Genomic DNA, 27,268 nt, shown 5'->3' with positions numbered 1-27,268 from the left:
GGATCCAGTGAGGCTTTCTTAAGTGGCCTCACAACTGCCTGCTTCAAGTGCAGCAGGGAGCTCTCCCTCTCTCAGTGAGGCATTAATAAAATCCTGGAGCCATCTGGTCAGTTGTAAGATGTCAAGGTGACCAACAGTCAAGAGTACAGGTAGTTGGATGGACCCCTCCAAGCACCTTGTCCACATCCTCAGATTGCAATAATGGAAACTGGTCCCACAAACCTGGACCAGACATTTCCCTGGCCACCCATTTGGAACTTTATCAATGATAGCATCTGGGTCAGACCAAATACAAGCAACTTTATCTTTGAAATACCCAGCAAATTTGTCACAGTAAGCCTTCAAGGGTTTCAACACATCCCTCTGAGCATCCAGATGTAATAGACCCTTCACCACTTGAAAAAGCTCTGCTGGCTGGCTATCCAAGGATGCAATGGAGATGGAGAAGTGGAAGCATTTCACCACCCTCACTGCCACAATGTAGGCACCATCTGAATTCTAGTTGTTGTCCTGTTTGTTTCATTGCCCCCAATTCTCTGGTAAACTGGGGAGCTGACTGGGATCTTCACTGCAGGAGAGGACACTTGGGAGCGATCGTGTCAACAGCCCTTCCCATCACACCATTCCATAGTGAGACCAGGGCTTCAAGTCTCCAACTTAATGGGTCCGCCACCCTTGCAGAGCCACTGCAATCTAAACTTCACCAGGAAATGGTCTAACCATGACAATGGGGTTACAGAAAACCCCCTTCCAATTCCAGGCAATCAACCTCACGTCTAATTGCAAATACTAGGTCCAGAGTGTGTCCCGCAGAACATTTTGGGCTGATGACATGTTGAGACAACCCCATGATTGTCATGGTGGCTTTCAAAAAAACCCTTTTAAAATCTGCATCCAAGTGGAAAAGAACAGAAGTGTTAATGGGGGAATGCCATGAAGTATTTGTAAAAATGCCAATAAATACAATCACAGCAAGCTCCTTCCTAACTTAAAGATCCTTCCAACTGGCACAATTAAGCTTAATAATTCTTCATGCTTAGCTATTATCCAATCCTTCTTGTTCAGAAACTGCTTCTGAATCTTGTCATAATCTGTTTTCCACAACATCCAAATTGCATTTCAGTTTACCCATTCTACCATCAACTTGCTTATCTGGCATCTCGGTCTTTTTATAAATACATGTAAATATAGGCTATCAACTTATTTATTTATTTATTTATTTATTTATTTAAGGCACTTCCATGAATTTTTGGTCCACAAGAAGAATTTGAGCCCACTCTATATGCTGTTTTAATATCAACCAAACATTATCCATCAAGTTGGATAAAATTAGCTAAGGGCGCAATCCTTTTGAGATAGTCGGCAGCCTCTGAATTCGGAGGCTGCTGAGTATCCAATGCAGGGTGGCCATAGCATGAAGGCGATCCTCGCCTCCATGCTCCGGCCGGCCTGCATCTTTGGCTAGATGGCCAATTTTGGCTGTCTAGCCACAGCTTCGGGGAGTGGACGGGAAGGAGGCTGTGCGCGCACAGGTAGCTGTGTAATTCAGCTTCTACTGTCTCCTCCAATCCCCACCTCTGGGACCGCTCCCTTTTCCCCATCTCTGTGCTTTGTTTCTGAGCCCGGAGACATAGCCAGCGCAGCAAGAACTGCACCACCTATGAGGGAGTGGGGTGGGGACCACGGTTTCTGGGAACCGCATTTGGAGCCCTGGCTCCAACCTCAGTTCCCAGAAACCAAAAAATCCTATGGCCCTCTAGACAGTTCTACAACACTAGCTCAAACCATTCTACAATACTAGCTCAAATTATGATAAATCAATAGATCTCTATCAAGCAGTATATGATTCCAGGGTAGGTTCCAATGCATAATAAAGTCATCCCATTTATCTGCCAATTTCTTCCATCCATTCATTTCCAAGAACAACAGAGAAGTAGTCTGCAGACATGTTTAGAGACACATGTCCTGAGCAAGCATTGTAACAATGGTTAAGCATTACATATGCATTGAGTAAACCATGGTTAGTTAGCTTCCCCATCCCACCAACCTTTCGGCCTGCAAGGTAACAAGTTGGTATCTTCAGATAAATGCCCTCTGGGGTCTGGGCTTATCCTACCAAGCTAAACCATACTTTCACCATACATTTGGGATCTTAACATGAGTTAAGACAGCAAACCATACTTAGTACTGATCATTGTTGTTATGTCTGCACCAACCCACTAACTTGGTGGGAATTCATCAAAACTAGCACTCCCAGAACTACAATTCCTTGTAGGATATTTTTTGATGACCAGTGAATGAGGAAACTGTTAAATGTACTGTGTATTGACCAAATAGTTATTTTCATGGGTAGACAACCTGGTACCCTCCAGATGTTTTGTACTACAACTTGCTTTAGCACCACCCAGGATGGCCAATGGTAAGGTATTACGGAAATTGGAGTCCAAAACATCTGGAGGACACCAGGTTGCCTTTCCCTGTCCCTGTATAATGAGAAGCCTTCACATTATAGACATAATGGGCTGGTTCAGACACAGCACTACATTAGGGTTTCACATTATTTGCACAAGCCTCAGTCACATGCGCTCCCCTCTCCACTCCTTGTCTGACATGGCCATGAGGAGGAAATCAGAAGCTTTTGCTTCCGTTTACAATTAACCACAGTTTAACATTACATCTGGACCTGAAACAGTGGTTAATTTTAACTATGGTTTATTGAAAGAAGTCAACTTCATAAACCATAGTTTAAAGTTGGCTTGTTTCAGAAAATGATAGTTATCATAGTTCATTCAATTTCAGACGTAATGCTAAACTGAGGTCTGTTGAAAACAGTTGCAGAAGCTCCCAAGTCCCTCCTCACATCCGCACTGGAAGAGAGCGGAGGGGAGAACCAACAAGCCCAAAGCTCATTCACAGTTTATGTCTGAACACAGCCAGTGAGTGTAATGTTCCATATTAAAGGCAGGGAATCTGTATCTTTCGTAATTGCATAGAAGGTAAAATGTTGGTATGTGTAGCTTTTCTCCACTATAGAGCTACAAAGGGAGAAGTACATTTGCTAAAATTCTGTCAATAGTAGGCAACTATTGAAGGCATAGATGTCCTTTCATTTTCAAAATCTAGTAATCTAAACTCTGATATAGCTGGGATTGCCTAAATAATTCTGCATTTTGACCTGTGGTTCATTTTGCAACTTTGATGGTTTGGGGTTTTTTTAAAAATAAAAACTGTGGCAGCTAGAGCTACAGTTGCCTAAAGGTAATGTGTAATTCTTTCTTCCCTGAAGCTTTGTGCCATATTGAACCCAGCAATCCTAGAAGAAAAACCTTTCTTCTATGCAGCTATTAAAGGCACACAAGCTTTGTGCCATACTGAACCTAGCAATTCTAGAATTAGACTATGGAAGAATTTCAGCTATAATGCCATCTTCTTTCTGAATTGGAGCCTGAAGCAAAAGATACTGGTGTCACACTAGAAAGACCTTCAAGAAAAAGGTAGCAGTTTACTGGACAGATTAGATACTTATCCATAAAAAGTTAATGTTCCGCAGTGTATTATTTTTGTATATTTTCCTGTCACCAAAATTTCAGCAAATTTATTGCTGGGGATGGAGCCTGACAACATTCATTTCTTACATTTATATCCCACCTTTTTTCCTAATTGAGGAACCCAAGGTGGCGTACATAATCCTCCTCCTCTCCATTTTAGCCTCACAACAACAACCCTGTGAGGTAGGTTGGGCTGATAGTCTGTGACTGGCCCAAAGTCAACCAGTGAGCTTCCATGGCTGAGTGGGGACTAGAACCCAGATCTCCTGGCTTCCAGTCCAACACTCTAGCCACTACACCAAACTGGCTCTCAACATCCACATATAGTGACATTCCTGATAGGTATAATAGTTCTTGACTTAACTAGGGCAAAGAAAATTGTGAGAAGCCAGGTCTATATTAAAAATCATGGCTGCTCCTTGCAGAATAAAATACTTTAACATCCCTTTCAAATGCATGATTTCTCATCACTTTTGCAGAATTGAATTGGTTGGTTCAGTGGCACAAACTTGTAAGCTTCCTGTCATTTGTAGCTTTCATTTATAACATGGTTTATGAAGCCATGGCCAAGCACCCCTCCCTCCCTACCATGCTCTGCACCAGCTTTGGTGCTGACAGCCTGGCTTGCATTAAGCCAGTCATCTTCATCACATCCAAACTGGGGAACTCTGGCTTAATGCCAGAATAATAACTGAAGATGCTGGTATACGGTCCTAGTTGGTTAACCTAAAGTAACCCAGAATCCCCCAGTTCAGATGTACTAGGAAACTCTGGCTTATTGCAAGCCAGGATCTCCATGCCAAAGCCATCAAACAACAGGAGGTATGGAGGGGCAGGGTAAGAGAGGTGCCTGCATTCACAGCACTCGGTCATGGCTTCATAAACTGCAAGTATAAAGCAATGGATGATCATCCAAGCATGTCCACTTTCTCAGATAAAGCAACTTTAGAAATCGCAGTTTTGATCAAAAATTAATAAAGTTTGCCTAGTGGCCCTTCCAAGTCTGGGCCTGACTAGAAATGACGTAGGCCTTTGATCATCAAAGTGCTGTTTGGGAAAGATGAGGCAATGACCTCGTTCATTCGATCACCATGGGTTAAACAAACCATGGTGGCTTGTTTAAGTCATGGAGTGTGCTGGGTGCCATTTGCCTAATCACCTGCCCAGGCACAGCTTTTCATGTCATCCAGACCCAGGCGGCATGGCTTCTCAGACAGGGAAACATCCCTCAAATAACCCATGGGCTGTTGTTGGGTTAATTTAAGGTTGTTTCCACGTCCAACAAGCCATGCTGTCCAAGTTCAGATGACACAACAAGCTGAGCACGGGCACGTGATTTGGCAAATGGTACCTGTCACACGCCATTGGCTTGTTTAACCCATGGTGATCATGCAAACCAGCCTAATGATGTGAAAGTAGAGAAAGTGGTTAAGGAGACATTTTTCTCCTTCTCTCATAACACTGGAACCCAGGGTCATCCCATAAAGTTGAATGGTGGGAGATTCCAGACAGATAAAAGGAAGTACTTCTTCACATAGTGCATAGTTAAACTACTGAATTCACTACCACATGACATAGTGATGGCTACCAATTTGGATGGCTTTAAAAGGGGATTAGAAATATTTGTGGAGGATAAAGCTATGAATGGCTACTTGTCATGATGGCTATATATTATCTCCAATATCGGAGGCAGTATGCCTCTGTATGCCAGTTGCTGGAGAACTTGAACAGGATGGTACTATTGCATTCATGTCCTACTTGTGAGTTTCCTACAGACAGCTGCTTGGCAACTGTGTGAACAGATTGCTGGACTAGATAGACCCTTGGTCTGATCCAGCATGGCTCTTCTTACATTCTAATGATAATTTAAGGAACTTCATGGAAGTTTCCCATCCCCTCCTCCTCCCTGCCACCACAAAAGCCTCTCTGGAGGGTAAGGGGGCCATCCTTAACAATGTGGGATAGGCATGAGGACTGCTGGGTTATCTTAGGATCCAATTTTGGATAATTCCTCCTTCCCCAGAAGCTCCCTATCAGGACCACCCCACAAGAGAATTTACAGGAGGCACAGGTGGTGGTAGCAGGGAGGAGGGGATGGCTGACTTTCCTACTGTGAACTTCCTTAAGTTAACTTATCTTAGGATCCAAGCCATTGAAGGAATGGACTATCAGTGCCAGGTGATTTAGTAAAGAAATTGTTTATTTTTTATTGGAATATCTGCTTCATTTTGATTGACATGATATACATTTTCTTGTAAAAACTTGATAAAACATTATTTTTATCTTGCTTGAGGCACAAGGGCTCAAGTAATCACTGCATTGAAAACAATGCAGTGATAACTCGAAGCCAACATGGATTTGTCAAGAACAAAACTTGCCAGACTAATCTGATCTTATTTTTTTGATCAGGTAACCTCCCTTGTGGACTGTGGGAATGTTGTGGACATAATATACCTCAACTTCAGCAAAGCTTTCGACAAAGTGCCCCATGATATCCTGATGAGCAAACTAGCTCAAAGTGGGCTAGATGAAACAACGATACAGTGAATCCACCTTTGGCTACAGAATCAGACTCAAAGAGTGCTTATCAATGGGACCTTCTCAAACTGGGGAGAGGTAATGAGCAGGGTACTGCAGGGCTCAGTCCTGGGCCCAATGTGATCTAAACATTTTTATTAATGACTTGGAGGAGGAGGTGCAGGGAATGCTGATCAAATTTGCAGATGACACAAAATTGGGCAGGATAGCTAATACGTTGGAAGACAGAAACAAAATTCAAAGTGATCTGGATAGACTAGAGCGCTGGGCAGAAAACAACAGAATGACATTTAATAGGGATCAATGCCAAGTTCTGCACCTAGGAAAAAGAAACCAAATGCACAGTTACAAGATGGGGGATACATGGCTCAACAACACTACAAGCGAGAAGGATCTTGGGATTGTTGTCGATCACAAGCTGAATATGAGCCAACAATGTGATGTGGCTGCAAAGAAGGCAAATGCTCTTTTGGGCTTGCTTCCAAATCTCGGGAAGTATTAGTTTCCCTCTACTCAGCACTGTTTAGGCCTCATCTGGAGTACTGTGTCCAGTTCTGGGCACCGCACTTGAAGAAGGATGAAGACAAAATGGAAAAGGTTCAGAGGAGGGCAACAAAGATGATCAGGGGACTGGAAACAAAGCCCTATGAAGAGAGACTGAAAGAACTGGGCATGTTTAGCCTTGAGAAGAGAAGACTGAGGGGAGATATGATAGAACTCTTCAAGTACTTGAAAGGCTGTCACAGAGAGGAAGGCCAGGATCTCTTCTCGATCATCCCAGAGTGCAGGACACAGAACAATGGGCTCAAGTTACAGGAAGCCAGATTCTGGCTGAACATCAGGAAAAACGTCCTGACTGTTAGAGCAATATGACAATGGAACCAATTACCTAGGGAGGTAGTGGGCTCTCCCACACTGGAGGCATTCAAGATGAAGCTGGACAGCCATCTGTCAGGGATGCTCTGACTTGGATTCCTGCATTGTTTTGGCGGTTGGACTCAATGGCCTTGTAGACCCCTTCCAACCCTACTATTCTATGATTCTATGAAGGCAAAGAAAGGCCTATTACATTTGTAGTACCAAGATATCAAAGGAAGGCCTGGAAATACACATTTGTATTTGATCGGAGAGAAAAAGAAAGGACTGTTTTATTACACAGGGGGGAGAGATAAGTCAGAGTTCCAAGTTCAGACATCACAATAAACAACCCAGGGACGGAACATCTTACGGTTGTTCAGCGGCTCTCACTGCCAGCAGGAATCATCAAGCCATGTGAACCAGCACTCTGGCTCCTTCACGACAACTCACGGTTCTTGTTGCATGCAAACCAGGCCAATAAAACGTGTTCCTAACATACCAAAGCCTTGATCAGCAAGACCTTTGGCCCTCACCAACTAAATGTCAGTGAGATTTTTAAATAGCTTGTTTATTCATTTTGTCTCTAAAACACTAGACAGAACAAAAATAACCACTTACCATCCTCAAATTGTGGATTCCAGAAGAAGGGTAACAATTCATGGCTCATTTTAGGAAGCTTTAATTATCCATAGATTCCTGCTGATTGGGTCTGCTTGACTCTCTTTCCAAAAATCTGAATTGTAGCAAACTACAAAAGAATGTAAACCAGTTAAACATATGTAGAGTTAATTGCACATTTTGTGATTTCTGACTAGATTTACACATGAAATCATGCCAAGTAAATACCATATGCTTGCTTCCTGTCAAATCCTAGAGAATGTTCTTGCTGGTATTCTGTATACATGCATTCAAGACAAAAACCTCCTTTAAGAGTACAGCACCTGGGCACAAGATTAGGTCAATTTAAAAACACTACAGAGAAAGAAGTGGAAAACTGAGCAACTCCTACCTTTAGATACTAGCACAGGAGCCTTGCCTCTGCACTATTAAATAAATTATAAGGAAGAGATATCCCTGTTGCCAATTCCATAAACTCATTGATTAGCTCAGTACTGCATTAGCTCAGTACTTCATAAAATTATTAAAGAAAATCATGGTTAAATTTAAAGTTTTTATTGCTAACAGCTTGAAGAAAAAGCTTAAAGTTTTTCTAGAAGTAGAATTCAACATGTCTAAAGATAAATTATTCCCATTTTCTCAGCTACAGCTTCTGGAAGATTTATAACCAGATTCTATGAGTGGATACATTTGTACCAGAACTGTTGTGATTAAAGTGATTTAATTAAAATAAAATAATGCTGTGTTTTAATATTGTTTTTGATATTTCCCTTTAATTTTTGTTTTTGCTGTTATTTCTGATTTGTAAGACACTTAGGGGGGATATTTTAAATAGCAGGATATAAATTAATAATAATAATATATGAACTATCCCAGAAAGTTGTACCATGAAGGGGTCTACCCCACCACATCACGATCAGCCACCTTTAGCAGATGCAGATTTATGGCTCAAAGTGTTAGAGAGGCAGGACTGAGGTAGATTCATCTAGGCACCATATTAAAGTGTTTTAACTACCACAGAGCCACTTATATTGGTATGTCAATGTTCCTGAGATATAGTAGGTTTAGGGCACAATCCTATTGTCTAGTTGCCTGGACAATGGAAGCCTCTGATATGGAAGGCTTCTGAGAATCCTATACTGTGCTGTGCTGTTGCTGGCAAGGCAGGAGGAGCAATGGAGGGATCTTTGCCTTTCTGTCCTCCCAAAAGCCTGTCTTCACTAGAGGGGTCTCTGAGATCCTTGGTCTCTCCTCTCTCCTCCCTGTTCCATGCACTGCCATGGCCCCCCTCTCACTCCAACCTCAGGTGAGGAGCCACCACTGAGCCTTCTGTGGCAGTGGCCAGAAAAGGCTGACAGGGGAGGGAGGGCAGGGGGAAAACTATGATTGGATCTCCTCTTCCAAGGCTAGAGAGAGCATCTTATGGCACACCAGAACTGTGTAGGGATTATAGGATTGCTCTGCTTGTCAGATTACAAGTGACATGCAATATAGTATGATAGACTTGCCATGCTTGCTTCATATAGGACAGTGCTTATTGCTAAGCTAATGTAGGTGCTCAGTGCCCCATCATCACTACATATATCTATAGCATCAAGTTGCTTAAGCTTCTGATTTAAAATGCTGCTAAGGGACACTCCTCCTTACCTTCATTCTGAAGCTAAACACATTATTTATCTTTCATCCAATGATGAATGCTTTGCACAGAACACTCAACTACCTATGATATAAATCAACTACTTTTGCTACAATACAGTGCAGTAATGGAACCTGACAAAAATATCATGTATGCCACCACATCACTCCACCACTTCCAAAACAGTCAATGTCAGTGGAATGTACCAATTGGTTGGTAGAAGTTGTCCAATTCTCCTCACAATATAACAAAATGCTAGCTCCCTTCCAACAAGCAGCACTCGCTCTCAGCATCAGCCAGTTGTCCTATGGACCACCTTGTCTGTTGTGTAACTTTTTAAAAACATCAGCAAAAACATAGTGGGCCAGTTTGGACGTCACAATAAAACCGTGGTTTATCATAATGTCCAAATCAGCTCCATGTCTTGAAGCTGGTTCTTTGACCCTTTTCAAACTGGGCTTGCCTGTGAAAATAGGAACCAATTGGCATTAAACAATTATGAGAGCCTTGCAAATAAGTCCATAACATTACTAGCCTACATTTTTTTTATAATCTTGCCTGACTACACTTCTTTGTAAGCCACTTATGACAGCTTTGTTAGTCACTTGTGACAGCCTGAAAGAAAAAAAGACCAATGCTTTTCCATTTTCAAAAGGCTTTCCTGCCTGGTCACCCATTAGTTATCACCACATATGACCAGGCAATTAGATACTTACAAACCAGATTATGATGGGTCTAAACTTATTTTTAAATCAGTTGGCTGACCATATAAAATGGTGATGTACTGATGACAACTGAAGTGGCAAATCTTGTTAAAGAGAGACTTGGTCCTTTATAGATGAAAAGGCAACATTACAATAACAGTAAAACATTGTCATCAACTTATTTTTTTAAGTTAATCTAAGTCTGATTATTGCATATAGGTCATCAAATCCAGCATTTCTTTTAATACGTAATACCCTAACCTAAACAAATATAAAGCATCTGTGAAAGTTTAACTGCATTCCAGAGGGATGGACCAATGCAAATTAAATAGGCAATTAATTGTTGGGATACTGCCAGTAAACTAAGCAGTGCCATCTGCTTCAGAAGAAGATAAAACACAGACATAATTCACCACTTAATCTGATTTGGAGTGCAAAAAACCCACCAAATCAAAACACTTTTTTACTGTCTGATACATGCTAAATCAAACCACGTACACATCAACAACTTCCATCAGTAGGGTTTTCACATAGAACACTGCACACCACATCTGACAGCATGTTGTATCAAAATGAACCCCTATGGTCTCTTCTCCAAATGCAGCTTATGGAGCTACTGACTGAAGAATCAGGTTAACAGCATCATACGTAAAAATGAAAGGAACCCTTCTAACTTGATACAGATTGAAGTCACAATACAACCCCAAAATGTATCAAACTTATCTTAAAAATGAAGAATTGCAGTGGATACAGAGCCTCATTTTCAGCTAAGCTTTGAAGCTCAGTTTTGATCCTACACAACTGACTCTCTCTCAGCCTACCTAATCTACTTCACAGGATTGTGGAGAGGGAATTTTTAAAAATAAGGATATAGTGTAATCCACCCTAAGAGATAGGGCAGTTTTTTTAATATCAAGTTATTTGTCCTTGCATATCTTATTAGAAACCCATTCTGGAATTTAAATCCTACAAACTTCTTTATAGCAACCTCTGTGCATTAAACATGAATAGAAAGGACACAAAGAAACCCCCTTAATGAAGCTAAAATCAGCTCTGAAACTCCCTTCCAAAAACGTATTAACAGATGCCTTATTTACCTAACAATGCTCCATGCTACTTACAAATGTTAAAAAATACAATAGGGCTACAACATTTAGAGAGCAATCCTAAGGCCCCTAAACAGAGCCTGGAGGGCCATAGGATAGTTCAGATTCCTGGATCCAAGATCAGAGACACCGCTTCAACCTCAGACCCAACAGTCCAAGCTCCCCTCCCCGCCAGCACAGACAGAACCACGCCAGCTGCCTCTTCGAGGTTGCAAAGGCAGCCTCAAAGGGAAGTGACAGGGAGCATGCCAGTGGGTGGGGAGGGGAGGTGACGGCTTACGCTGTATCCCCAGGCTCCCTCCCCCTCCCCAACGCCTCAGTAGACCTGTCTAGCACAAATGCAGAGTGGGGGAAGTGCAGAGATGAAGATCGCCTCTGCTGCTCCTCCCACTCTGCATTGGATGGCCATAAGCCTCCAGGTTCACAGGCTTATGGCCATCCACATAGGATTGTCAATTAATAGCTCGGTCGCAATTCTCCCCATGTTTACACAGAAAAAAGTCTTTAATTCCCAGCATTCCCCAGCCAACATGGGCTGTAGCATTTTTTTCTGTCTAAACATGCAGAGGATTGTAACCTAAATAAATCTTAGTCGATTAATCATGAGTTTAGTTGATAATCTATTGATTAAATTCGTAAATAGGTAAAAACCATAGTTCTGAAGCAAGAGGTAAACTTGATTTGATTTTAGTTGATGCACAGGCATCATTCTAGAAGAAGCACTCCTTCTTATGTGAGAGAAAAGGAAAATGTCTCTTTTAAGATGTCACATACAGTTTTTATTAAGAGCATTATTTAAATTATATATAAAATCTGTCACCCAATTAATTGGGGGTATCTTTTTAGTAAAGTTAATTACATTAATACAATAAAAAACCCTTGCTTTTTATAGAATAGTTCGGTTTAGTTTTATTGTTTATAGCACTAAGTCATCACAATATAAGATAGAACAATAAAAACCATTTAGTATGTTACATATCCTAGCAACATACAACAATACACAAAACCAGGCACAACAATGCAACCAAAATAAAAAGCTGAAAATGTGGGCTAGCCCCAATTCTGGGAACATGTTAAGTCACTGACTACACCAGGATAACACCACAAGATAGCAGACTTTCATGGTAAATCTAAAATTACCCCTGCCCCAAAAGTCAACTCTGCGTGAAAAAAATGATATACAGTTTGGCCCTAAGATAACACATATGCGTGTGTTATTTACTTTTACTGTATATACAGCCTTTCTGCGAAAACACTCAAGTCAATAATCTGTTCTGAGTGATACAGATGTATCAGAAGAGTATAAAACTATCTATATATCCATCCAGAGTTAACCCAACAACAGAATTACCCGAATCCATGGGCAATTGTTGGATTAACTCCGGGTTGTTTAACCCATAAACAACCCAGAGTTTCTGGGTTTTCATGTCGCCCAGGCGTCCCTGGGTTGTTAATTAAAAGCAGAAATGACGAGTGCACTGCTCATGCACTTTAGTCATCCCCCAATTCCTGGGTTAAACAATCCAGGAATTGCTGTTGTGATGTGCAAACTGGGTCATTGATTACTACCCATGGTAAACTCAAATGGAAATTTACACTACAGTGATTTTTAGTTACAGGGTTGTATTCAACGATAGTCACTCTACTGACGGAAGACATCCGCCAGCAGAATAGACAAGTAGGAGATTTTCAGCAATTCCCTCTCCTGCCGCAGCCCACCATGCAGCCCCCAAATCTGCTCTAGAAATGAGCTGCATAAGGGAGGGGGAATAGCTAAACATCACCTCACTCGCTGTTTCAATGCCTGATGTCTTCCATCAGCAGAATGATCACCTTTGGATACAACCCAAGGTATATTCTGAAACACTATTAAGCAATTTGAAGCACAATGAAATTCAAAATATCTAGCTGGTTATGTGTCAGATCCAAATAGCTTTGGCTATTGGGCAGTATAGAAGTGAAATAAATAAATAATATATTCTAAGTGCTACTCTATATTTTTTAAAGAAAAAAACCATATATAGGAGGTACTTCTGTGTAGAAATTTATGTTACTATGTGTAGCTAATTATGTGTCTTCATTCAATATACACCATCTTGCATATACACATTAGGATGCTAATGTGCCTACCAATTTACCAAGTACATATTTTATAATATGTAATATGAGCACTAAAGATTAATAAAATCCCCAATATTCTATACTATATATGTATGTGTATATATATATATATATATATATCTGCATTATTGATAAAAGAATGTTTTTTTCATGAATCTCGCCTATGACTATACAGGATATCATGCCTCCAACAATCCCTGTTTACCAGGAACAGACCCTATTTTTTGTTTTCTGTGCCTTTTAAAGCACCTTTATTTTGTCCCATTTTTGCCTTTTAGCATGGCTTGCTCCTATGTTATTACTGCAAGTTGCTAGAGTTGTGATTCTTCAGGGTTCATCCCCCTTCCAAGGGTCTGTAGAAATTAAATATCCAAATGGACAGGCTAATGCAACTTGCTACTAGGGCACATGCAGGTCTAGGCATGTATATGTCCACTACAGCTGCAATCCTGTACACACTTACTTAAAAGTAAGCCCACTGAACTCAGTGGGGCATACTTCTAACTAAACATGTACAGATCTGTACCGCAAGGCTGTTCATGTGTACTGTAAAATTACAACAACAAAGCCATGTAGCGCACAGCGTGGTATTTCAGACACTGCAGCTCCCTAGAAACAGTTCGAAGTACTGAAAACCTGTCTTATGACCACAGTGCTTTCCACATATATCATTACGAAGGAACATATATGGATTTTCTAACATTTTTTTCTTCTAAAGCACAGTCACCCTCTTGGCTTTTAAATCTGTGGAGGGCAGAAGAAGAAAAATGTACAGCAGGTGGTGAAAACTGTTAAGTAATGCAGAACAGTGGGATGTGGGCCAGGATACTCTCGGGTAGCAACCCTAGGTATCAGAACAGGGGCGTTACGAGCAGGTCCCTAGTTCCATCTGTGAAATACTGGAGGGGAGGAGGGTGTGTGCGCGTCCGTCCGGTGGTGGGGCTCTGCAGATTGTGTGGCCCTAATGAAAACAGCCCCGTGCCGCGGTCCTGCCCCCAGCACGCAGCCAGGTGCCCGTGTCAAAGGCGAAGCGGCTCCTTTCACCGACAGGGCACGGCAAAGCGACAGAGTCCCCTACCGGCCGGCGCGCCCCCAGGCAAGGAGCCCCGGCAGGGAGCCCCTGGTACAGGAGGCGCCCCCCTCCCTTCACGCCTGCTGCCACCGCACAGAGGGGGCGGCTCCGCCTCAGCTCGAGCCGAAGACGCGCCTTCCCCACGTAGCTCACCTCAAGGCTCCCGTTACTTTCCGCCGTCTTGAAGCCACCAGCGGCCATTGGTCCTCCTCCCACCTGCCGGGCCGTCAACATTGCGTCACTTCCGGCATCACCTGACACTAAAGCAAACAGCCTCTGCCCCCAACAAGTCCGCAGTTGACAACTCGACTTCCGGCTCCACGACGCCCGCGGAAGCCGCTGCGGTGCTTAAGACTTACATAAATGGGTTTATTCGGGATGGGGCTTACCGCGTATTTAGCCTAAATCGCGGTAACTGCTAGTGTGAACTCTGATTTGCAAATGCCTCCCTTCCACTTTCTGCTGCGCAGTAACTACCATCGCTCCTTCATACAACTAGTGCGGGAGAAGTTCGACGGCTGCTTAAAGTTCATGTATGTAGGAGGCTGAGGCTGCAATCCTATACCTTCTGACCTGGGAGTAAAATCCATTGAATGCAGTGGGACTTCCTTCTCGGTAGACATTTGTTGAATGTAATTTGTATCACTGAAATAAATAAACTTACACACACACAAAAACCTTCCCAGTAGCCAAATAGGTTTGCACTGCGAATTGCGGATTCTGAGCTAACTAAAAACCTACGTTTTCATTTCGTCTACTCATCCAATTAAAAAAAAAAAGATGCCGCCGCAATCATTATGGTGTCACTGGCTAGAACAAATATAGAGTGTTTCATATCCGTGCATCTCAAAATGAACACCCTAGAAACCGTCAAACTAAGGGTGTTTGGGGCTCTCCTCAATTTCGTGTGTTGATGTTCATGTTACTGAAGCGAGAAAACTAGCCCTATTGAGTTCAATGGGACCGTCATTCCAGCCCCAGTGGCCCTCCATTCCAGTTTCTCATGGTCTGCCATTGCTACTCCCCATCATTTCTCCCTTTCATTGAGGTTAATACAATTTATTCACTGAAGAGGCTTCCAAGCCGCCTTTCAAATTATCAGTATCTTTACAAAGCAGCAAGCAATGGAAGAAAGTAAAACAAGGATCCATGACATCGAAAAAGGATCCTCATGATTTCCTATGATTTTTTAAAGGGAGACCCCCCAAACCACCATCATATCACAGAGCACATCTGCCTCCACCAAATGAACCAGAAAAATTACAGATCAGCCTCTCCTGGGCACAGCCAGGCACAAAAACAGGGATCCTTGGCAGGGATCCTCTTGATTTCATATAAGTTTTACAGAGCAAATCCCCCAAACTACCATCACATCACAGACCACATCTGCCCCCACGGACTGAAAAGAAAAATCACGGATGCGCCAATCATGGGTGCAACCACAGTGCAAAACAGGGATCCTTGGCAGGGACCCTCTTGCTTTCATATGATTTTTAGAGAGCAAATCCCCCAAACTACCATCATATAACAGAGCCACCACACAAAAACAGGGATCCGAGACAGGGATCCTCGGGGATCCTCATGATTTTTGGAAGAAAGATACCGTAAAACACCATCATATATCACAGAGCATATCTGCTTCCACAAACTAAAACAGAAAAATCACAGACCTGCCACTCGTGGGTGCAGCCACAGCCCAAAAACAGGGATCCTTGGCAGGGATCCTCTTGATTTCATATGATTTTTTAACAAAGCAAATCCACCAAACCACAATAAAATTACAAAGCACATTTGCCTCCATGAACTGAACTAGAAAAATCATGGATCAGCCCCTCATGGGTGCGGCCACGGTGCAAAACAGGGATCTTTGGAAGGGATCCTCTTGATTTCATATGATTTTTACAGAGCAAATCCCCCAAACCACCATCATATCACAGAGCACATATGCCCCCAAGGATGTGGACAAGGTGCTTGTTTAAGTTAGCCCAAGCACCTTTGCCCTTCGTGGCTTATGACTTCCAGAAGGGAGGGGATGACTGGCTCATTTTGAAAGGTTATCAGTTCTTCCCTACTGGTCAGAATGATGAGACCACTTCTGAAATAAACATCCTTGGATCCAGCAGATCTGAATAATTATAGGCCAGTAGCTAACATCCTTTTCCTGGGCAAGGTGCCTGAGAGGGTGGTAGCAGATCAAATCCCATCACTCATGGATGAAATTGTTTTTCTAGATCCACCTTCAGTGAGGGTTTAGGCCTGGTTTCAGCACAGTTAATGCAGTGGTCACCCTGAGCTTTGCTGAGAGACAGAGACAAGGGGGTGCAACCCAGTTGATTCTCCTGGATCTCACAGTGGGTTGCGATACCATCAGCCATGGCATCCTTCAGGACAGGCTGTCTGAGCTGCATGTGGGTGGTACAGTTTTGCAATAGTTCCATTCATATTTGGATGGCTGTTTACAGAAGGTGGTGCTAGGGTGTGTGTGCTAAACTCCATGGCATGGTTTGGGGCCCAACAAGGTTCCATCTTGTCCCACATGCTACTTAAAGTCCACATTGAAACTACTGATGAAGGTCATTAGGAGACTTAGAGCGCAGTGTCATTGATATGCTGATGGCACATAGCTCCATCTCTCTTTCTCATCTGACCCCGGTGGGGAAGTGGGTGTGCTTAATCAGTGCCTGGCCATGGTAATGGACATAATGAGGGCCAATAAACTGAAGCTCGGTCCGGACAAGACAGAGGTACTGCTGGTGGATGGCTTGAGGCTCCAGGTGCGTAGTGTGCTAACTGTCTGGGAAGGATTTGCAGCCCCCAAATACTGAGATCAAGTCCATAGCTTGGGGGTGCTTCTAGACCCAACTTTGTCACTAGAGGTACAAGTGTCTTCTGAGGCTCAAGCGCCTTCTACCACCTTGGGCTGATACAGCAGCTACAACTCTGCCTGTATAGTGACTTCCTTGCTTCAATGATCCATGCCCTGGTAATCCTGTTAGATACTGCAATGCACTGTATGTAGGGCTGCTCTTGAATACAATCCGGAAACTTCCGTTAGTACAAAATATGGCAGCTAGGGGACTGGCTGGAACTGGGCATTCCATGTCCAATTCAAGATTCTCACATAAAAACCTGGAACATCCATGAGGATCTGGAACTTGGACCCAAGTTTTTCACCATAGTTGCACCATGAAGTTCTGGATCAGTGCTTTCCATGGTTCAGTCCCTGGACACAGACATGATCTGTGATTTGATGGTGATTTCGGAGGCATCCCCATAAAAATCCAGGAGAATCATGAGTATCCATGCCTCAGATCCATGTTTTGTGGCATGACAGCACCACAAATCTGTGGATCCATGATGTTCTTAATGTGAATTGCTGGTTATTTTGGTGGCACCTTCTGTTGAAAAAAATCCATAAGAACCATGCCCCCAAATCCATGTTTTTATGCCATGGTGATTCTGTGAAGCATGGGAGTGTGATTATGATGGATTCATGTTTTTACATCACGCTTACTCCATGAAGTATAGGATCAATAATTTTAATACTTTGCTCTGTGGCCATGGATGTGATCTGTGATGTAATTATGCATTTGTGGGGACACTATATAAAAATCCAGAGGACCCATAAGGAACTGCATCTTGAATCCTTTTTCTTTTCTTGCCATCCTGGATCTGAGAAATATAGGATCCATGTCACTGACATGGATTTGCTTTGTGATTCAGCTATGATTTTGAATGCACTACATATACAATCCAGATAATACATCAGGATCCATGCCTCAAATAAATGGTTCACACCATTTGAGGTGAAGCAGCTGATCTGGGATTCTTAGTGTGCATACTTGGACAAAGATGAATTCTGTCCTTTGATGGGGGTGGGGGTGAGACCCAATGTAAAAATTCAGAGGATCTGTATTGAATTGTGTGTCTTACCCATGGTTTTATAACATCACGGTGCTACAAAGCCCCATATCTATGTTATTTGTCACTCATTCCCTGGGCATGGATGTGTTCTGTGATATGAAGGTGCTTTGGGGGCCGTTCCCTGTAAAAATGATGAGGATCCCTGAATTGGATCCCTGTTTATGTGCCATAGCTGCGCCCACGAGTAGCAGATCCATGTGTTTTTTTTGTTTAGCCCATGGAGGCAGATGTGCCCTGTGATATGATGGTGGTTTGGGGGATTTGCTCTATAAAAATCATATGAAATCAAGAGGATCCCTGCCAAGGATCCCTGTTTTTGCACCGTAGCTGCACCCACGAGGGGCTAAACCATGATTTTTCTGGTTCAGTCTGTGGAGGCAGGTGTGCCCTGTGATATGATGGTGGTTTGGGGGATTTGCTCTGTAAAAATCCTATGAAATCAAGAGGATCCCTGCCAAGGATCTCTGTTTTTGCACCGTGGCTGCACCCACGAGTGGCATATCCATGATTTTTCTGGTTCAGTGCTGGAGGCAGATGTGCTCTGTGATATGATGGTGGTTTTGTGGGTCTCCCCTTTAAAAATCATATGAAATCATGAGGATCCCTTTTTGATTTAATGGATCCTCATTTTACCCAGTCCCACAACCAATATACTAAATCATATTAACCTTTAGAGTTATGGTTTTAATGGTGTTAGTATTTTTTTAATGTGGGTTGTTAGGCGCCCTGGGCTCCTTGTGAGGAAGGGCGGGATATGAATCAAATACAACAACAATAAATCAAACATTAAAACGGACTTTAAAATAATAAAACAGAAAGAGCAATAGAAACCATCTCATTTCATTGTTGTAAGGTTGATTTTAAGATTTATTATCATATAATATTATAAATTTTATTAGTGATTTGTTAGTATGATTATTAATCCTTTTAAATCTCCTTTATTATTATTATTATTACTGCTATTATTATTGGTTACTAAGATTTTTGGCTGGTTAAATTGTTAAGGTTTAATATTATATATTAGCTGAATGGCAATATATGGTTACTGGAAATGAATTGTAGGCCTGCTTCCTTGCTATAAGACAGATGATATGATATTGAAATGTAAGGTTGATTATTTAGACTGTATTGAATTGTAATATTGCCATTGTTATAATTTTTAAGTGGCATGGAATTTGAAGTTTCTGTGTAATGGAGTTTAAATTTAATGCTTTTCTTCTTTCTCTTTTTTCCTCCTTCGTTATTGCTGTGTCCTCCCAAGAATACTGCATTGTGGGGAAATTGTAAGTATTGATTAGGTTGTTGGAATTGTTTATTTCATTTAAAAGGATTAAAAAATAGAGTAAAAAGTACTTTCGAAAAGAGAAGAAAAGAACCCATCGCATTTCCTTTCTAGCCCCGTGACCCATTCCATTCCTTCTCAGGACCCACCCCTTGCTTTATTTGCAGCGTGTGTTGATGTCAGCAGAGCCCAGCCACGAAAATTGTCTTTCGCAGCTCCCGTGATTTCCTAATGAACTCCGGATGGCTCCCGGTGGACCTTCCTGCCCTTCGTTTAATACGTGCACGGCACGGGTGGGAAATGAGGCCTGGTTTAAGCTGAACTCCCTCTGCAGGGGGTGGCTCCAGAGCACGTCGGTGGCTCCGAGGGCCCAGGCGGGCAGCGAGCCACGGCCTCCTGGCTCCGCTGGAGCCTCCCCCTCTCGTGCGCGCGCGGCCCGGGGGCGGGGTGCGCAGCTCGCGGCGGGATCCGGCCCGTTCGGGTCGCTCTCGCCCCCGCAGGCGCCGCCCCCGCCTCGGTAGCGCCCAGCCAAGCTTGGCGCGCTCGTTGCATCGGCAGTCTAGCAAGGTCCGGCGCGAGACATGGCGCAGCCTGTGCGGGGGGCGGCTGCGGTGGCGGTGATTCGACTGTGCAATCCCCCGGTCAACGCGCTCAGGTAAATTGCAAGGGACCCGCTCGCTCCGAGCGTTGGTTGCCGCTGGGATCTAGAACTCTGCAGCCCGTCCTTGGCCTCGCGCGTGAGGGATGGGATCATGGAAACTTCTCCGCAAGGTTCATCCACAAAACCTCCCCTGAACCAGGCTCGGCTTCAGGGAGGTCTGTGTAGTCCGATCTTGTGCATATTTACTCGGAAGAAAGCCCCATTGTATTTGGTGGCGCGTACTCCTAGGTTAAAGGGCATATACGCCTACTTGGATTCAATGGGACTTACTCCCAGGTAAGTGTGCATAGGATCGCAGCCTTAGCTGCCTTCCTCTTGTTCGCCTTTCCCAGCTTTTCCACAAGCTGGATATGGGGCACGTTTTACTGTACTTGGATGGTTCATTTTGTTGACAGGATGAACAAGCTAAAAGTTCTCGTACGTGAATAGTGCTGTAAAGAGAGGTGGAACTGAACTGGGATGTGTCTTCCCCACCCCACCCCACTCCCATGCCTTTGTGCTTTCAGCAGCAGCATAATATAGTAAATAGGGCATTTCGGAAGATACATAGCTGGAAGAGGGGATCTGTTAGTCCATTGCTCTGAAGTTTAGAATCGCTAGCAAAGGGGGTGGGGTGGAACACATGGCTGAGCCTGGAAACAGGGAGCTGAGGCCTGCTTTAGGGCGCAGACAGCTTTTCTTCTTTGAATGTCTACAGCCCCCTCCCACTTTCCATCCTAAGACTGTAAACATCAGCCACTTTTTTCCTCCCCTCCCCTTTTTGTGTGCTGTGTTTACCATCTTGCCTGATGAAGAAGCTCTGAAGAACTCAAAATCTTGCATAGTATTTTGTGACCTTTGAGTTGGTCTAATAAAAGTATTACACTGATATGGATGTTAGCATTTTTCTTGTGGAATTACTTATTTTAGACATTTTTATCCTCCTGTTGAACTGAATGTTTCCTAGAAGCCTTTTCTTTAGGGTTAGAGCCTTTAAGGCCATATAATAGCATCACCACCAAACCCGGGGGGAACGTTTGGCCATTGCTCTGTTACATTTTCATTCCTTAACAAGCATGCAAGAATGACACCCAACACTAACCGAGCTAAACACCTGCTGCTGCTGCTGCTGCTGCTACTGGTTATGTCACAAAAGCCATGAGTACAATAGGAGAGGTGGTAGCCTAGCCTGATGTTAAATTTGGGCAAAGTAAAATCTGCCTTGGGTCACGTTTTCAATTTTCCTCACCTTTGTAGAAAGTGGGAAATAATTTTTTTAAAAATTCTAATAAACTGAAAGAATTGAAATTCCACTTTTAATAGTAAATTGTAATGTTGCCATGGTATAAGTTTCTGCAGCGGGGAAAGACATTCATGAGATAAGAACTGGTTAATATCTAAACTCAAAGACTTGTGTTTTCTGGACTTTAGACACTATTGGGCTGAGTCAGGGTAGTGAACACAATTTGAAATATTAGGTTACTGTTTGCTCTTCGAGGAGTTACTTTTCTCTTCCAGATTTAAGAAGACATTTTGAATATTAAACCCAGCCTTAGTCTTTTGTTTTTCAGGGATATGAGGCTTCCCTAACAAATGCTACATACCAAATAATCTAGTCACAATAAAGACAGTTCACATTGACTGCAATGATTCAAGTGTTTCTGTCTTTTCTTTCCTTTCCTTTCATTCATTTATTACTTTTCTATACCGCCCAATAGCCAAAGCTCTCTGGGCAGTTTACAGAGATTAAAAAATATAAAAATACAGTAATTGTACATAATATAAAAACAGTTTACATACAAACATATAAACAGACAGCGCACGTGCACACACACACACACAGACCCCTTTAACAATCAACAATAAGAAATCCCATGATCTGATTAAAAACCTTAACATATGCTGCCAAATGCCTGATAGTAGAGAAAGGTCCTAACCCAGCTGTGAAAAGATAACAATGTTGGCACCCGAAAAGCCTTTTGGGGCAGTCAGTTCATTCCATAATCAGGGAGCCACCACTGAGAAGGCTTTCTCTGTTGTTGCCACCTTCCAAGCCTCCCTCAGAGGTGGGCCTCAGATGCTGAATGTAGTAATAGGTAGGTTCATGATGGGACCATTCTCCATCAGGTATTGCGGTCCGAAGCCATGTAAGGCTTTATAGGTCAAATCCAGCACCTTGAATTGGTTGTGGAAACTTTTAGCTTCCTGAGTTCATTTGTACTGACTGCAAGAGTACAATAGAATGCTTTTGGTGGCACTTCTGTCACTCCACATTTTGAAAGACTGCTATTCCTTATGTTCCTCTAACTGCCCAGTCCTATGCATGTTTACCTCAAAATAAGTCCCACTGAGTTCATTGGGTCTTATTCCCAAGTAAGTGTGTATCTAATTGCAACCTTATGCCACATTCTTCCCAATGATTTTTGCATGTGCAGTTGGGCATTGCCATTACACAACCAGCTGCTTCGTGGCTTCTGGAGGCAGACCTGCTACACCTGTTTAGATCCTCCCACACAAAGGTGTGGAGCAGCCTCAGCACAAGTTCTTTCCCCACCTGAGGCAGGAGAAAACATGTGCTGCTGATGCATCATGCCCCTTCTTCCCACCGAGCCTCATGCCCCCTTCTCTTTACCACATCATGCTGCCCTGCTCTTGCCTCCTCGCATACTCTCCACTCCTTCCCCTTGCCTCAGCCCATGCCCACCACCCTTTCCCCTTGCCTTGTCTGCACCCCCATCCTCTTACCACCACATCAACTCTCTAGAGAAGGTATGTGGCTCTCCCGAGAACAACCACCTGCCATCCAACGTGCGCCCATCTGCCATCCAGCCTGAGGGCAGGTGGCTGAAAGCAACTGCCTGTCCTCTGTTTTGCTCTAAGGATCCCCTCAGAGTGAAACAGAGGGCAGGTGACTGCTCCAGAGAGCCCCACTGGCTGCTTTTTTTGCTGTGGCATTGTGAAATATAGATTTCAATTTACCCAGGACCACTCAGTTGATCAGGCTGAGAGGTTTGGGATCTTATGAGGTGGAGAAGAACACACACACAACCAATGTAAAGAAAAGGAGATTTACTGAAATAGAAGAAATAAGCAAAAGTAGAATCTCCTCAGAGAGTTGCATTCTCTCTCTGAGGCTGAAGAGGTTACACGCCTCTCAGGTACAAACTTAATTACAAAGAAATATCAAAGAGTTTCAGGCTCTCTGAAGCTCAAGAGGTTGCACGCCTCTTAGGAACCCGAAACTAACAATCCTCAAGAAGTTGCACCCTTCTCTGAGGCTTAAGAGCTTGTGCGCATCTTAGGTAGGAACTTAGTTACCCAAATGTGGTGCATTAAATGGCTAAATATACAGTTAGTCCCTGTTTGTTGCTCAGCTCCAGATCAGTCCATGCCACAAATGGCCCACTGAGGCAACGGTGATACAGTGTCAGCCAGGCCCAAGCCTAAGCCTGCTGTCTTGTATCCTAAACCCAAACGGTTAAGTATGACAGAACAACGATAACTGCGCCTTATCTAAGCCCCGGGCAGTAAAATCCTTTCTCTGAATTTTACCCAACACATACTCACCACACGCTATCAAGTACTTGGCCAGAGCACTTAATATGTGTCCCGTGGATCAAGGGTACTGTTGGTATGTGCACGTACAAATGATCCAGATGCAACCACGCCCCTCCTGAACAATGGAGAGCTTGGGGGTTTTATTTTTCCCTCATTGGGGCTCATGAGATCAAAGCATGTTCAGCATGTTCATTGTTGATAAGACATCATGTTCCAGGATTGACCTTGTTACTGATGGATTGACATCTCCTTCCAACTCCCCAACATTTCTCAAGGTTGCTTCTGTGGTCATAACATGCCATCTTCCTCTTTTATTTGCCCATTTCCATCTTCTGTAACTGAGACTTTGGCAATCTTCAGCACATACCAAAGTACCCCCGTTTGGCCTTCCTGCAATAAAGCCATTCCTTCTCCATTCACACCTCCCCTTCCTGACCTGAGCTAGAATACTTCATATGCACATGACATGGAATGGTTAAAAGTTAACCTTTTCACATTTCATGATGTTCTCAATGGACACTTAAATGTTTTGGGTTACAAGATACATTTCAGGATGTTTACAATTCAGGCTTGTATTCAGGGCCAAACTTTGCATTTTATTTCTTTTCACACCACATTTGTTACATTGCAAAGAAAAGAAGAGTACACTGTGGCGTCTGAAGTCTACAAGGTTATCTACTAGGAGCAGAAAGAGAAGTTATAGAAAGTAGCAATCTTTATTAACAAAAATCAAGTAAAGGTGGATTTAAGAAATGACAGAAATTAATAGAAGTGATGAGATATTAGAAGTAAGATATAAACTTAACTATTGAAGGGAATATATGTAGATGTGAGGAGATATAGGGAAGACAACATGAAAAAATAGGAAAAATAAAATCACACTGTGTCAGCATTTGACACAGTGGGAGAGTGGGACCGGTGGGGCTTTCCAGAGAACCCTCTGAAGGAGGAGGCAGCAGGCCCTCCTGGTGGGTGGGGGGATGGCACAATCCCTCTCTCCTCCTGCTCTGCTGTCTGAGACATGGGTGTTCACCCTGGCTCATGGGAGGGCCAGCCCTTTGTCTCACCTCTTCCCCTTGCCTCATCTGCGCATCCTTCCCTGCCATATCAGCTCTCTGGAGAAGCTGTGTGACTCTCCCGAGAGCCCTCCCACCTACTGTCCAGCTCTCACTGAGAGGCAGCAGGTCCTCCATGGGGCGGGGGGGGGGGCAGCAACTCAATTCACTGCTCCTCCCACTCTGCAGACTGAGGCAGGGGATTTACCCTGTCTCATGGGAGGGCCTGCCCTATCTTGTAGTCATAGTGCAATGTGAATTCTGCATGAAAGAAGCACACAGGTGAAGATTGTGCAATACAAAAGTACAGGAGCAGACATGCCTAAAGGAGCTGAGATAATTTCAGTTGCATCTTAGGAACACTTCTAAAACAACACTTTCCTGCTCCCCCTCCCTAGGGCAGCCCCTCTAGCCCCCTGAAAATGTTATACAGAGGGTTGGGGGACCCTGCTGAATGGGGGGAGGTGTGAGGGGAGGAGAGATCCCTGAAAATTAGGCAGAGGCACCTTCCATGAGCAGAGCCCTTTGGTCCACAGAAGACAGATCCTGTATCCAACCCTGTTTTGTTGTGTGAATACCAACTGTTAATAACGTAATTGTCACTGTCTATTCTTTCATTTCCCTCCATAATCCATTCCAACCATGTCTGTATAACACTTCATACATCTGATGAACTGGACTATGGTCTATGAAACCTTATGCCATATTAAGTGTGTTAGTCTTTCAGGTGCCACAAAATTCTTTGTTATCTTTGCTGCAACAGACTAACTCGTCTACCTCTCTCAAAATTGTCTCTGTATAGGATTTAGGTTTAATGTAATGTGTGATGTACAGCACAACTGTTTTTCATGTCACGTATATGTGGATAAGTCACCTTGCTTTCAAACTGATAATGATGAATAAGTTGTTTTCAAGTTGACCCCTGCCTCAATTTCTGAAGCTGTTACAGCTTTTCATTAAGCATGGAAGTGGGAAAATAATGGGGATATACCACTTTTCTACTAATTTTGTTTTGAGTAGAAATGTGTGACACTGGGAATTCTGTTCCATTTGAGCCCGATGGGATTCTGTAGTGTTCCCATCTGGTAAGCAGCAGTGGGCTGTAGAACATCCCCCCCCCAATTCCGGAAATGTTTTGTGCATTTTTTGTCAGGTCCCACCATTTGTGCAAAAGGTAATTTGTGCGAATTGTGTCACTTGGGGGATCTTGAAATTTGCACAAATAGGGTTGTATTTCCCCTATTTTGCCTTTTCTGGACTTGCTGGAGAAGTCTTGAAAGGGAGGAGGACACTGAAAAGTGTCAGTTCAACACTTAATAGTGAGAGGTTTACATTGCCAAGTGGGAGATTCTGACCCTGCCCCCCCCTTTGGTGCACTTACTTTGTTTGCATTTCTTTTTGTTTTTTGGTGCTTCTGAATTGCACAGATGGGTTCCTTCTTTGTTTTACTATTATTTTAGCCCTGATCCTTCATTTGTTGTTGTTGTTGTTCAGTCGTTCAGTCGTGTCCGACTCTTCGTGACCCCATGGACCATAGCACGCCAGGCCTTCCTGTCCTGCGCTCTCTCCCGGAGCGTGCTCAAGTTCATATTCATTGCATCCGTGATGCTATCTAGCCATCTCATCCTCTGCCGTCCCCTTCTCCTTTTGCCTTCAGTCTTTCCCAGCATCAAGGTCTTTTCCAGGGAGTTTTCTCTTCGCATTAGGTGGCCAAAATATTGGAGCTTCAGCTTCATTATCTGTCCTTCCAATGAGCACTCAGGGTTGATTTCCTTTAAGATGGACTGATTTGACCTCCTTGCAGTCCAGGGGACTCGTAAGAGTCTTCTCCAGCACCACAGTTCGAAAGCATCAATTCTTCGGCGCTCAGCCTTCCTTATAGTCCAGCTCTCACAGCCATACATTACTACTGGGAAAACCATAGCTTTGATTAGACGGACCTTTGTCGGCAAGGTGATGTCTCTGCTTCTTACTATGCTGTCTAGGTTGGCCATAGCTTTCCTCCCAAGGAGAAAGCGTCTTTTAATTTCATGGCTACAGTCACCGTCTGCGGTGATCTTGGAGCCCAAGAAAGTAAAATCTGTCACTGCTTCCATTTCTTCCCCTTCTATATGCCAGGAGGTGATAGGGCCAGATGCCATGATCTTCGTTTTTTTAATGTTGAGTTTCAAACCAGCTTTTGCACTCTCCTCTTTCACCCTCAACAAGAGGCTCTTGAGATCCTCTTCGCTTTCTGCCATTAGGGTGGTATCGTCTGCATATCGGAGGTTGTTGATAATTCTCCCGGCAATCTTAATTCCGACCTGTGATTCATCCAACCCGGCATTTCTCATGATGTACTCTGCATATAAGTTAAATAAGCAGGGTGACAATATGCAGCCTTGTCGTACTCCTTTCCCAATTTTGAGCCAATCGGTTGTTCCATCTCTGGTTCTTACTGTTGCTTCTTGATCCTCGTACAGGTTTCTCAGGAGACAGGTAAGGTGGTCTGGTACTCCCATCTCTTTCAGAATTTGCCACAGTTTGTTGAGATCCACACAATCAAAGGCTTTAGCGTAGTCAATGAAGCAGAAATAGACGTTTTTCTGGAATTCTCTTGCTTTCTCCA

The 27,268-nt window shown here is 43.4% G+C and overlaps 2 protein-coding genes across 5 annotated transcripts in view; one reads left to right on the top strand and one right to left on the bottom strand.

Moving 5' to 3' along the window:
• Positions 1 to 14,444, bottom strand: part of MAP3K13 (mitogen-activated protein kinase kinase kinase 13) — a 69,951-nt gene extending 55,507 nt beyond the window's left edge. For 3 of the 4 annotated variants that reach the window (XR_014789556.1, XM_084846869.1, XM_084846865.1), the window contains exons 1-2: positions 14,355 to 14,444; positions 7,563 to 7,692 (exon numbers count right to left, since the gene is read on the bottom strand). The gene's annotated coding sequence lies outside the window, so the exon portion shown is untranslated. Of the gene's footprint in view, positions 1 to 7,562; positions 7,693 to 14,354 lie in introns of those variants that run through there. The other variant, XM_084846866.1, reaches the window with a different exon arrangement.
• Positions 14,445 to 19,838: 5,394 nt separating this feature from the next.
• EHHADH (enoyl-CoA hydratase and 3-hydroxyacyl CoA dehydrogenase) overlaps positions 19,839 to 27,268 on the top strand; it is a 35,800-nt gene continuing 28,370 nt past the window's right edge. Inside the window, exon 1 of the mRNA XM_084846864.1 lies at positions 19,839 to 20,062. Coding sequence (XP_084702990.1) covers positions 19,989 to 20,062 — 74 coding nt within the window. The 5' untranslated portion in view covers positions 19,839 to 19,988. The remainder of the gene's footprint in view (positions 20,063 to 27,268) is intronic.

Source organism: Heloderma suspectum, chromosome 3 (assembly GCF_057233095.1).
Source record: "Heloderma suspectum isolate Gila_16-S chromosome 3, 16-S_ref, whole genome shotgun sequence".
Classification (NCBI taxonomy): Eukaryota; Metazoa; Chordata; class Lepidosauria; order Squamata; family Helodermatidae; genus Heloderma; species Heloderma suspectum.
Note: the sequence above shows the minus strand (reverse complement) of the source record. Positions and strands in the feature narration are given on the sequence as shown.